General features: G+C 45.1%; 1 protein-coding gene across 1 annotated transcript; it reads left to right on the top strand.

The window, feature by feature from the left end:
• The first annotated feature begins 1998 nt into the window (after window positions 1–1998).
• LOC309885995 (1-acyl-sn-glycerol-3-phosphate acyltransferase alpha-like) lies at window positions 1999–10019 on the top strand. Its single transcript, XM_082776480.1, has 6 exons — window positions 1999–2189; window positions 5235–5368; window positions 5805–5980; window positions 6267–6362; window positions 6864–6936; window positions 9397–10019. Exons 1-6 carry the CDS (start codon window positions 2005–2007, stop codon window positions 9540–9542), a joined length of 810 nt encoding a protein of 269 aa, XP_082632606.1. The 5' UTR covers window positions 1999–2004; the 3' UTR covers window positions 9543–10019.
• Window positions 10020–12589: the final 2570 nt, after the last annotated feature.

The following is a 12589-nucleotide window of genomic DNA, read 5'->3' as shown; positions in this document are numbered from 1 at the left end:
ATCCATGGTGTTTTAGGGTTGCCATGTTCCTTTGGGTAAGAGACATCAACCAGCTATAGTTTGGTACCTGTTTGGTAGTGCACTGTATGCTAAAGAAATATAATTTCCTTATAGCCTTGATGAATGTATTTGTAAATTGCTGTCAGTGGCTTAAAAATAAAGCTCTTCAGTGGTTTGCAATGATTTCTTTTTGCTCCCTTTTTTGTCCCTAGATGTTCTGGGTGAGTTTTCATGTGTAGAGTTGTGTAAGATGTTCCTCTCTCATTAGGTGCCTGACAACAGCAACCTTGATTTGACAGCTACAGCTGTCCTTGCAGAACAGCCATTCAAAGACCCTTTCACTGGCATTACATTTTAGGATGAACCAGTTGCTTGTCAAAGCAGCTTGCACGAAATTTTGAAAGTCCATAACTGTTATTGATAGGATTCGTATGAGATGGGAGAATTTTAAAAGGCATTAGGAATACAACTATTGATGGACTAGAACTTGGCTTCTAGATAACAACAAAACAGCCATGGCTGGTCTCTGTGAATGAGCTCCAAACGAGAGCTAATCTCTGCAGCACTGGCACAGAGGGGTCACAGTGCCCAGGTGCTGTGCTGTGCCTGCCTTTAGCACGTGCTGGTGCAGGGCCAGGTGTCTCTCCTCACCATGCAAGACTTTCCTGGATACTCAACTGATGCAACAGGAAACACTACGGAGTGAGGAAGCTGTCATTGAAACTCTTAGGTTTGGCTGCCTGTCCTGCGGTCACAGAAAACCTTGAGTATTCACTTATCTCCAGTTTTCCCACAAAAGACGGGAGGAGAAGAGGAGTCACTGGTTAAACCCAAGGAACAGGGAGCACAGCTGATGGCTTTCTTTATTGTCATTCCCTTCTTTTCTTCAAGAATTATTGCTGAGTCTTGCCCCTTTTACTATTCTTGGAGATTTGATTTTGTTCTTTAGGTTGTGGATGAAAACTGATGTTGCTTTATGGGTCTTCCAAATGTTCTTTGAGAATCTGTAGATCTCAGTACCGTTTGGAATTTAGTAATATTACTCCACTTAAGTGATAGCTGCTTGAGCAAGGCCTGTTGTGCAACTGATGAGACACAAAGGTTTTGTTTCTCAGCCTTGTCATTACGCTTGTGAAGATCCTCTTCATGCTGTGTTTTAGGAGCTAAAGTACTGCTGGAGCACTCCCACATTCTACCTGTGATTTCCTGATTTACCTCTTACATATGGAGATGTTGTCTAAACATGTGCCTGACTCTGGCCACGAAAACATCTGGAGTAGCTTTGTTTATTTTTTGTCTAGACAGGTGGCTTTTTTTGTCACTTTTCCCCCTCTCTTTGAGAAACATCCAGTTGCTAAGTTTGGTGCCTCTAATGCCTGCACGTGTGGGCAAGGAATTGGCTGGTATGATCACTATTTTTCTCTCCATAATATTGATTCCTGATTTCCTGACCTCTTGCAGTCAGCTCACTTGGTGAAGTTTGATGCTTGCACAGGGTGAGGCATTCTAGACAGCACAACAGCTGGGTACCCGTGCTGTCCAAAACACCACACTCCCTCCTGTTAAAGATTTCTTGAAGTTCTTATGCACAGAGCTTGACACAAATGAATGCTTCTGTTAAAGATCCCTGCCCATGAAGGGGAACCCCCGTCTCTCTCTCCAAACAGTCATTGCTCTACCAGCTGAGAGCCCCTCCAGATCATTCACATACACAGCCTTGCTATTGCATGTTTGCCTCTGCTTGCCAGCCAGCTCCTACACACAGTGTTTCCACAGCTCCCTTGCTAAACCGGCTTTCCATGGTTATTTTAACTCCAAGATTCAGCCTTGCTGAAGATCTCCCAAATCTCATTCCAGTGCTGTGCCACCCACATGTAGCTGAACAAGGTTGCGCCACCCACATGTAGCTGAACATGTAGCTGAACTCTGCTCTGCAGCATTGGGTGCTAGTTACTCATTTACTGTTCTGGGCAACACTCCTCTGGTTAACACTGGGCTGAAAGGATGGAGCTACTGCTTCTTCGCTACCCATTTACTTTTCTGCTCATTGCATTTCTAATTCTTTACCAGATGTATCCTGCATTCAGATTCTTTTGCAAGATGTGCTTCTATAAGCTGTGGGTCTTCGCCATAAGCCTTCTGGTTATTACCGCCAGTATTCCTCGTGGACGTAACTGTGAAAACATGAAGTAAGTTGGCTGGGGCTTCTTTCCGCTCTGGGCATTGATGTAGTCAACTCTCTGTTTTGGAGAGTCCTGGGAACTGTGCTGCAGTGGGGAGGAATTAGTTTTATATTGATGTGCAGTATTACATAGTCCTGCAATTGAGAGAATGGAGGCAGTTTTGGGGATTTTACTTGAGTTGATAGAAAGAATAATTAATGATGAGGAAGGAAAGGATGTAAAAGGTGATGAATTTGACAAACCATGTAATACCAACAAACCGAATATAACGCACAGGTAAAGTAACCTGCTTTTTTTCAGTAAACCACTCCTAACTCGTCTTCAGAGCTGTTTCCTGCCTCCCTGTGGGTGGTCATTCCCCTTCTAAGCTGTGTTGAGAAATCTTCTGAGGTACTCTTCTCTTTTTCTCCCCACAACTTTATTCTCAGCCAGTGCCCACATTACCACGGTGCACTGCTGGCATGCACCTTTGAGTTGTCACTGATGTCCCCATCACTGAAATCGCCCAGGTCTGTCAGTCTCTGAGCTTCTGCCCTCATTGCCCATTCTGTCTCCCCATCCATTTCTGCCTTTGCAATGAGCCACGGGGCTGTGCAGCTGGGTGTACTTGTGTGAGCTGTGACTTGCAGCAGCACATGTTAATGGACAGCTTCTTAGGGCATGGGGTAAGTGGGAGCTAGAAGCCAACTGCTACACAGCAGCACTAGCACTTTGTAACCCCTAGAAGTGCTCCAGGGAAAGGATTCACTGCTTCAGAAGGTGTATGTTGCAGTGCAAGTTCCCAGCTTTTCATTTTAAGAAATTTTCTTGACTTTTGTGCCTAACTTTGATCTTTATTTTTTCCATTGACTGTGCAAATTGCAGTCTGTGATCCAGTGACAAAATCACCTCTCTTCCCACCATCTGGGCAATAGCAGTGTCAGATGCACAAAATGTTTACTGCAGCCCATATTCAAGATTAAGCAATGTGGACAGGGGAGTAGAGTATAAACAGGTGCACTGTGAATTTGGGCAGCTGGAAATGTGATCACTGAGGATAAGGATAAGGCTGAGGTTCTCCATGACTTCTTTACATCTGTCTTTAATAGTCAGATCAGTTATCCTCAGGGTACTTTACTCCCTGACCTGGACGTCCCCTGTGATTCAGGTACAGAATCCCCCCTTCATGTGATCCAGGAAGAGACAGTTAGAGTCCTGGTTAGATAGTTAGTTAGAGACCTAAATTCCTCCATCTGGAATGTCACAAGTCCATGGGACCAGATGAGCTCCACCCCTGGGTGCTGAGGAAGCTGGTGGAGGTGATTGCCAAGCTGCTTTCCACCATCTATCAGCATTCCTGGTTCTCTGGGTAGGTCCCAGAGGATTGGAGGCTTGCCAATGTGAGTCCCACAAGAAGGGCCATAAGAAGGACACAGGGAAATACAAACCTGTCAGCCTGACCTTGGTTCCAGGGAAAGTTATGGAGCAAATCATCTTGGGTGAGATCACACGGCACTTGCGTGGCACCCAGGGGATCAGGCCCAGCCAGCACAGGTTCACGAAAGTCAGGTCTTATTTGCCCAACCTCATCTCCTTCTATGACCATGTGACCAGACTGGTAGATGAGGGAAGGGCTGTTGATGTAGTCTACTTAGACTTCAGCAAAGCCTTTGACACGGTCTCCCACAGTACTCTCCTGGTGAAACTGGCTGCCCATGGCCTGGACAGGTATACTCTCCTCTGGGTAAAGATCTGGCTGGAGGACTGTGTCCCTCCAGGTAGTGGTTAATGGAGTTAAGTCCAGCTGGCATCCCATTACAAGTGGTGTCCCCCAGGGGTTGGTACTGGGGCCTATCTTGTTTAATATCTTTATTGATGACCTAGATGAGCAGATTGAATGTACCCTCAGAAAATCTGCAGATGACACCAAGCTGGGAGGTAGTGTCAATCTCCCTGAGGGTATGGTGGCCCTTCAGAGGGATCTGGATAGGCTGGGCTGCTGTGCCAATGGGATGAGGTTTATCAAGGCCAAATGCCAGGTCCTGAGCTTTGGCCACAATAACCCCATGCAACCCTATAGGCTTGGGCAGAGTGGCTAGAAGACTGTGAAGAGTAAAGGGACCTGGAAGTGTTGATCAGTACTCGGCTGAACAGGAGTCAGCAGTGTGCCCAGGTGGCCAAGAAGGCCAATGGCATCCTGGCCTGTATTAGAAATAGTGTAGCCAGCAGGAGCAGGGAGGGGATTATCCTCCTGTACTCAGCTTTGGTGAGGCCGCACCTCAAGTACCGTGTTCAGTTTTTAGCCCCTCACTACAAGAAAGACATCGAGGCCCTGAAGCATGTCCAGGGAAGGGCAACAAAATTGGTGAGGGGTCTGGAGCACAAGTCTTATGAGGGACAGCTGAGGGAGCTGGGATTGTTTAGTCTGGAGGAGGCTCAGGGGAGACCTCATTGCTCTCTACAACTTCCTGAAGGAAAGTTATGATGAGGAGGGGGTCGGCCTCTTCTCTCAGATAACTAATGACAGGACTTGAGGAAATGGCCACAAGTTGCACCTGGGGAGATTTAGATTAGATATCAGGAAAAACCTTTTCTCTCAAAGAGTGGTCAGGCACTGGAACAGCTTGCCCAGGGAGGTGGTGGAGTCATCGTCCCTCCTGGTGTTCAAGAAGGGCCTGGACAAGGTGCTAAGATTTAGTAGTATTGGTGATAGGAGAACAGTTGGACTAGATGGTCTTGTAGGTCCTTTCCAACGTTGTGTTTCTATGATTCTATGATTAGCTGATATTTGGCTGATCCATGGAATTTCTGTAGCTGGAGTTGCTGGGCCATTGGTCTAAACTGTCCTGAAGAAAACCTACCAGGTGTATTTGTCTTCTCTAATGAGAGTTGAGGAGCCATACGAGTAGTTCTTCTCCAAGACAGACAATAATGGATCAAATCTTGGACTGTGGAGAAACAGGCTACTCTCCAGGAGTAGTCTGTAAGACGGGCTAGCATGGAAGATTGTTTTTTTGGCCCCTTTTCTCAATTTTAGCTTCTCTTTATCTCACATCTGCTTCCCTTTTCCAGGTTTTTCAGCATGTCATTTCTGCCACTTAAATACATCTTCGGTATCAAGATAGTGGTGAAGGGCAAGGAGAACCTCAGGACCAAGAAGCCTTTTGTACTAGTGTTGAATCACCAGACCTCCCTTGACATTATGGGTATGTGGAGAACCTAATCCTGTCTTCTGCTCCTGGTTCCACTGCTCTTGAAGGGATGGTATTTATGATATCCCTAATACCACAGACAGAAGAGCAGGAGTGGCTGCTACACAGTCCATCCCAGCTAGCCTCAAGGCGGTCTGTGTTCCAGGGCATTAGAGCACAACAGTCATTTTCAAGCTAAAGCAGCTTCATCCTTTGCAACAGAATTGGGATGAGAACATCAGCTGATCTTATTCAATAGTCCTGCTCTAAGTGGGTGGTTGATCTGGAGACCCTCAGAATCCCTTTTCCAACATGTTTATGACCCTGTGAAGTTGGGTTGGAGCTACAGAAGCTGTAGGTATGGCATTTCCCAGAGCAGAGGGCTGTAGCCCAGAGGCTGGAGGGAATGTCAGTGTAGAACACTTGTTCTGTCCTTGTTCTTCCCTTCCAGTGATGATGGAGATACTGCCAAGTCGCTGTGTGGCCATTGCAAAGAAGGAAATACTATACATGGGCACTTTTGGCCTAGCATGCTGGCTTGCAGGACTCATTTTCATTGACCGCAAGAAGAGGGAAGAGTCTATCGCTACTTTGACAGAGGTGGCACACTCCATGCACAAAGACAATGTGAGTGGGGAATACCCTTTGGTGGGGAGCAGGAGGCATTTTGAGCCACTGGAAAATGTGAACCTTGATGTACATGGAAGGTGATCTTGGTGTTTGGACTAGGCACAGAACAGAACAAAGAGCTCCTCTGGTGGGTTAATTATATTTTGTGGCCAGAAAGTGCTTGAAGTGGAGGAAGTGCATGTCTCTTCATGGCACCAGATCAGTCCCAGGACAGTATGCCTGTGCAGTGGTTTTGAATAGCAACTCAAGATCCCTTCATCTCAATGTCTTCTCCCTCCTGCAGTTCCGTGTCTTGATCTTCCCTGAGGGAACTCGCAATCATAGTGGCTCCATGTTGCCCTTCAAACGTGGGGCCTTCCAGCTGGCTGTGAAAGCCCAGGTGAGACCCACCTTCTTCCTGCCACTTTGGATGTAGTTTTCCTACCATGGTCCACCAACAAGCAGGACTACAAGGCTCCTGGTCCCTGACTTCCCTTTGGATTGAGCACCTGTCCAGGAGCCCAGCAGGAGCCTGCAGGTAGCACAGGAGGGAGACATGTCTGGGACAGGTAGAAAACCTTAGTGACTCTGCCTGGGAAAAAAAGGTGGAAGAACCTTGACAAACGCACTGGACCTTCCGGGAGAGTTCCTGCTGAACAGGCCCCTATTTGGCAATCCAGCCACAGTTGACCTAAATAAAGAGAATAAAAATTAAAAACCAACAGTGCAGACACTGGGTAATATGGTTAAATGATTGAAATATCCCTATTAGTGTCTATTATGAAGCTAACTGGGATAGTTATCAGCCAAGTACTTGGTTCATCTGAAAATACCATTTCCTTTTTGGGTGAGGAACAGAGAAATTCACAGTTTCACTTACTGTAGACTGCTTCCCCTCCAGGTTCCCATTATTCCTGTGGTGATCTCATCCTACAGTGACTTCTACAGCCAGAAGGAGAAGAGATTCACTCCAGGTGAGGATTACTTGGGGCAAAAAGCAGGCTGGCTGCTTGTGTAGGCTCAGTCCTTGGATGGAGCCATGAGATGGGTGGGCAGAGAACCACATGCAATGTGGGGATTGCAGCTGGACAAAGGCAGTTTCTTTCTTTTCAGGAGGAAAGGGAGTGGAATACTTCAGGAAATACTCATCTGTTTGCTTTCTCAGAGCTTGTCCAATGAGGGAACCTGGAGAAGCAGCAGAGTCCTAGGGCAGATCCTGCCCTGGCTCCACTGCTGTCCTTGGATCTACAGGTGCATGGAAAGCTGGGGAGCAAAAGCAAACACAGGTCTCAGAAAAAGTTATGACTCCTATTTCCTCTCATTTACCCTGTTCTTTCACATGTTTCATACATTTATGATGACAAAATTTCTGCTTGTCACCGTTATACAATTTCACAGGGAAAAAAAGATGAGTCTTCATCTTTTTGAAGGGTCAAAAAAATGGGTCTAGGTTTCAAAAGGAAAATGTGGAAAAAAAATCTTTCAAGTTCCTGCAGAGAAAAACAGCCTAGCGTGTTCCTCCCTGGCATCTACCCAAAAATGGGCTTCTGGCACTTCCTACCCTCTCCCAGGCTGGTCTCAAGCCCTGCTCTTTCCTAAGGGGAGGATTTGCAGCTGGAATTCTCATTCCTGTCATCATTTGTACTTTGAGGTAGTCATTCCCTTGAAGACAGACATCTGGAAGAGAGAGATAAACACTGAATTATCCGTTTCTATTCAGCTTTCAACTACTGGGTTTATTCTTTCTCTGTTGGCCACACACAAGAGCTTTTCAGTAGTGGAAGCATTCCCCCATGTGGGCGTTAAGATAGGAGGATGAGCAGCAATTTCAGATGTATACCCTGCTCTGCTAGCCTGCTCCTTGCACTCCCTCTCTATGACATCCTTGCTTAGCTGGGCAATCAAGATAAAGCACTTCCTTGGGAAATAAGAGGAAGATGCAGTGGGGAGGGACCTCTTTGTTAGATGAACCTTTTACTTCACTCAAGACCATCTCCAAAGATAGATGAGTTTGCTCTGTGCCTTGTCCAGCCAAATTTGGTGTAACTCCAAGAAAGCAGATTCCACAACCTCCTCAAACATTTCAGAAAAGACTATTTGCAGTTGTATGTACATTTACCTTTATAATAACCTCCCCAAAACCTGGGAGTTTGTGGTTAGCTGGGATTTTTTGTGACCTCTAAGCACTCTTCAGGGTCAGTCATTTCCAAATTGCTGTTGAATAGAAAGGACTTTCACATCTGAAGAAAGGACCACAGAGTGCTTTTCCTGTACCTCTCTGCTTTTCCGATCTGGAAGTTTTGCCAGGGCTGATTCTGAAGATGTGCTACACATGCCCAAGATTTCTGCATGTTGAGCAGGCTGATCACCAGGCCAGGACAGTTCTCCATGTCCCCAGTGGCTCTGGGCATGCTGATGGACTTCTGGAAGGTCCAGCTGGTGTCCAATGTCTGCACATTGAAGTTGTCTATCATGCATGGAGCAAGTGGGGTATTGCTGGGGTTATACCCCAGCAGCAGCACTTCTAGCACCACCTTGTCATCATTCTGCTTTTTCTGCAACACCAAGAGAAGTGTAGTAGACTCCTGAGATACAAGGCCTAGCTTTGCATTTAGTGTGTTTTGTGGGTATATGTGCAGGCAGAGAGCATGCCCTCTTCTTTTGGGAAGCTATTCTCTGTGCTTTTGTTTCATTTTCCTTGCATGGCTCTGCCAGCAATACTCCTGGATCCTATTTCCTAGCACGCATATAAAGGCATGAAAAAGAAGTTAAAAGTAATATGGACACTCCCCAGATCTTTAGGTGATTGTCTGTGCAGGCAGTGTCTTGTCTCCACTGTCCAGAACAAGGGCGACTGGGTGCAAGAACAGAAGAGCATCATGACAATTCCCCTGTATATCCTTCCTGTTTACACCATTTCATTGCTAAGGCACTTTCTGAGACACATCTTGGCAAACTAAGTTTTTCTGGGCATGGTTCCTCTCATAACTAAGTGCGTTTTGGTAAAGATAGACTCTTCTGAATTCGTTATACATAGGCCAGAGCATGTCCAGTTTGGATGTGTTGTATTATAGACCTCTCATTCTCTTTACCCTGATTCACACAGAATCTGAGTTCTAGGGCCAGGACTTTTTGTGAGTGACCGCTTCCCACTGTGAAATCTTATATTCCACTTGTTTTTTTGCATTGGATATAAACGAGTGTCCGTGACTGATGGTCTCTCTGCATGGGAAGAATCTGGTTTGGGCTTTTGCTATGTGCATCTGGAATATAACTAGGTTGCTGCACAGCTGTTTTGGTGTGAAAGAACACATTTCCCTTAATTTTTGTCATGTCCTTTGATTTGCACCAATCCCTCTGCCGTAGTTTCTCTTGCTCTCCCATACCACTCAAATATTTCATTCCCTTCTGACCCTTCTGTCTTACTCTTCCAGGGAAAATCACCATCCAGATTCTGCCAGAAGTCAAGACTCTTGGTCTAGGCCCAGAAGATGTTCCCAAGCTCACTGAGCAGGTCCGTGATTCCATGATCACCACCTATCAGGGGATATCAGGAATGACGAATGGGGCTTCGCATTAGTGATCCAGGAACCACAAAAAGGTCTGGAAACAGAAATAACCATGACTGCAACACTGAAACACCAGAGACAGGCCAAATGTCCACAGAGGAAGAAAAACTTTTACATAGAAGCAGTGAAATGGTTGTGTTCCTTTCAGAGAACTGTGCTGCCTCAGCTCTGTGGACAGACACATAATGGATAACAGGACAATTCTTCGTAATCATAACCCTGAGAACATCTCTCTGGCTGGACCCCAGACAGAACTAGACCTTTCCTGTGATCATCTCTGTGTGCTTATGATTATCTTTTCCTATTCAAAACCAACAAGGTGGAGGCATTTATCCCTGAACCTGTGGCCATCCTGCCTGGGTGTCTTGGGGATAGAAGGTTACCACGATCCCCTCACAAGAACACGCAGGGGAAAGCACTGTCTCCTACCATGGGGAGGACTTGGGAGTTACCTCTGCCACAAGAGGTGGAAGCCAACGCAGTTTATTATAGGGGAATTAAAGACCAACGCATTCTTTATGTGTGTCTGCAGGGGTCAGTGTTTTCTGTTTTTTTTTTTTTTTTTGGTTTTTTTTTTTTTTTTTGTGTGTGTGTGTGTGTATCTTCTCTTCTCTTCTCTTCTCTTCTCTTCTCTTCTCTTCTCTTCTCTTCTCTTCTCTTCTCTTCTCTTCTCTTCTCTTCTCTTCTCTTCTCTTCTCTTCTCTTCTCTTCTCTTCTTTCTTTCTCTCTCTTCTTCTTTCTCTCTTTCTCTCTTTCTCTCTTTCTCTCTTTCTCTCTTTCTCTCTTTCTCTCTTCTCTCTCTCTTTCTCTCTTTCTCTCTTTCTCTCTTTCTCTCTTTCTCTCTCTCTTTCTCTCTTTCTCTCTTTCTTTCTTTCTTTCTTTCTTTCTTTCTTTCTTTCTTTCTTTCTTTCTTTCTTTCTTTCTTTCTTTCTTTCTTTCTTTCTTTCTTTCTTTTCTTTCTTCAGCCTGCCTATTAAGCAAAGTAAGAATTTGCATTCAGTAGATGGGCAGACCTTGAAAGTGTGAAGGGAATGTGCCCAGGGGACTCAGAGGCGAACAGCAGAAAGGTATTGCTTGACACCCTTACCATAACATGATAATCTCGTGATTTTTAATACAACACATATTTTTCAATCCAAGTACACTCTGGAAGCTGCAGCTGCTCCCAGAATGAATTTTCTGAATACTTCCTAGTTCTTCTCTGTCTTCTCCATCTCCTCAACACAATTTCTGTGGCAGGTTAGGGAGAATAGAGTACCAGTAGACATCAAATTATCAAATATCTTTTTTTTAAAAAAAAAAAAGCTTGAGTTTCAGGCACTGAACTTCATTTTTACCATTGGCTGTTTGTGATTGAAAAAGTAAAAGTGTTTTGTGTTTGTATATGGGCCAGCCTGGTAGCCATGGTGTGGAAGAGACGCAGCTCTCCAAGACCCCCAAGGAGTCCTATGAGCAAGGACCTGAGAAGTGTCTGGGTCTCTGTTGCTGTAAAAGACCTGGATCTGGTCTATGCTGCCTAGGAAACCTGGCCAGGTGAGTCCTGGGGACCATGGGGAACACCAACCTCTGGTAGGACTGCATTTATTTGGCTTGCCTGGCATCTTGGCCTCCTCTGCCCAAGGGCATCACTGCCTTACCCTGTTCCCAGACTGCTGGGGGATCATGAAGCAGCATGGTCCACATGCTCAATCGCTCAATCACACACCTGGCAGCTATCAGTGTGAAGCGTGGGGCACTCTGGGCTGAGACACACATGCCTGCACACCCACTAGGCAAAGCCTGCATGCAGTTGCTGTAGCCATGGAAATTTACAAGCATCTCCTTCATTAGTCCTCGCCAGAGAGGTACCTGCTCCACCCAGAAACTTCAGGCATGATTCCACCTTAAACTGCTGCCTTCATGCTCCCATTCCCCTCTTTGCCTCCTGGTTGTGCCAAGGAGAGATGGAAACTTAACATAATTTTTGCATGTTTGGTATTTACTGATTTAATACAGTCTTGGGAGCGATCATTTAACCAGATGATTAATTTTTAGCCCTAATGTTTGTGGTTTACATACCAGTCAATTTACAGTTTGCTTTTTTTGTGCTGATAAGTTTAGCAATGAACCATAGTCAAAGAATATTTTGGGACAGATGTTTGACATACCAGAATGGATGCCAAATGCAGATGAGTGCATTTAATGTATTTTATTAATGCTCAGCACAAACACATCTTCACAATGGAGTTAAGTAAAAGTTGTCTCTAGGCTTCAAGATGCAGCTGCCATTCTCCAGCATCTTCCAAGAGCGAAATCTCACTGCTAACTAGAAACTGCACTTCTCCTCTCAGCCCCCCCCCCCCCCCCCCCCGAAGTTACACTCTTTAGCAAAACAAGGAGATAAGTAACATTGGGATAAAGATTATATGTTACATGCACTTGCTAGATTCTGAGCAGATACAAAGGATAAGGAATTTGATTTAGAAGGCTAAATTACTACTACTGTAATTAGGAGATCATAAATAAGGACAATGTTTGAAACCTGTTTCATGCAAGCACCTTGGCTTCCAGATTTCCCTCCCCTTCAGGATGGGAAGCAGAAAATTCCTTCTTTGATTGTGCTTTTAAACATTCATAAAACAAAAGGCACCTAATTGAGTCTTGTAAACCTCGGAAAATTTTTAAGGCAATAGGTGATAAAATGTCACTACTTTATCTGAATAATTTAATTACAGAAAGCTTTTACAAAAGAATGAGAAAAAAAATACAGTACAGTAAATGAAACAGTGGTCTCAGTCTTGAGCTCCTCTCTGAGAAAACACATGCCAGATGCTCACTACAGCAGTTAGTTGAACATGACATACAGGCAGAATGCACAGCTTAGTGCCGTCAAAAGAAGTTTCCAGTACCTGTTGGAAGAGCGAGATTAGAAGCTATAAATGAAGCAGAAAAGGCTACTGAATAGTCTTTGCTGAAAAGTCTTTGCTGGACACAGTATTCCCCTCCACATTTTTATTTGATAGTGTAACTTAAAATACTGTAATTCCTCGGGGAAGGCAAGAGGAAAGTAGGGGCTTAG

Source organism: Aythya marila (genome assembly GCF_965140915.1).
Source record: "Aythya marila genome assembly, chromosome: 20".
NCBI classification, from domain to species: Eukaryota; Metazoa; Chordata; class Aves; order Anseriformes; family Anatidae; genus Aythya; species Aythya marila.
Note: the sequence above shows the minus strand (reverse complement) of the source record. Positions and strands in the feature narration are given on the sequence as shown.

Bases quoted from the DNA above. Each gene is read 5' to 3' on its own strand.
- LOC309885995 (XM_082776480.1), top strand. From the start codon at position 2,005: ATGGAGCTACTGCTTCTTCGCTACCCATTTACTTTTCTGCTCATTGCA. The intron at 2,190-5,234 runs GTAAGTTGGCTG...TCCCTTTTCCAG, and splicing joins CGTAACTGTGAAAACATGAA to GTTTTTCAGCATGTCATTTC. The intron at 5,981-6,266 runs GTGAGTGGGGAA...TCCCTCCTGCAG, and splicing joins ACTCCATGCACAAAGACAAT to TTCCGTGTCTTGATCTTCCC.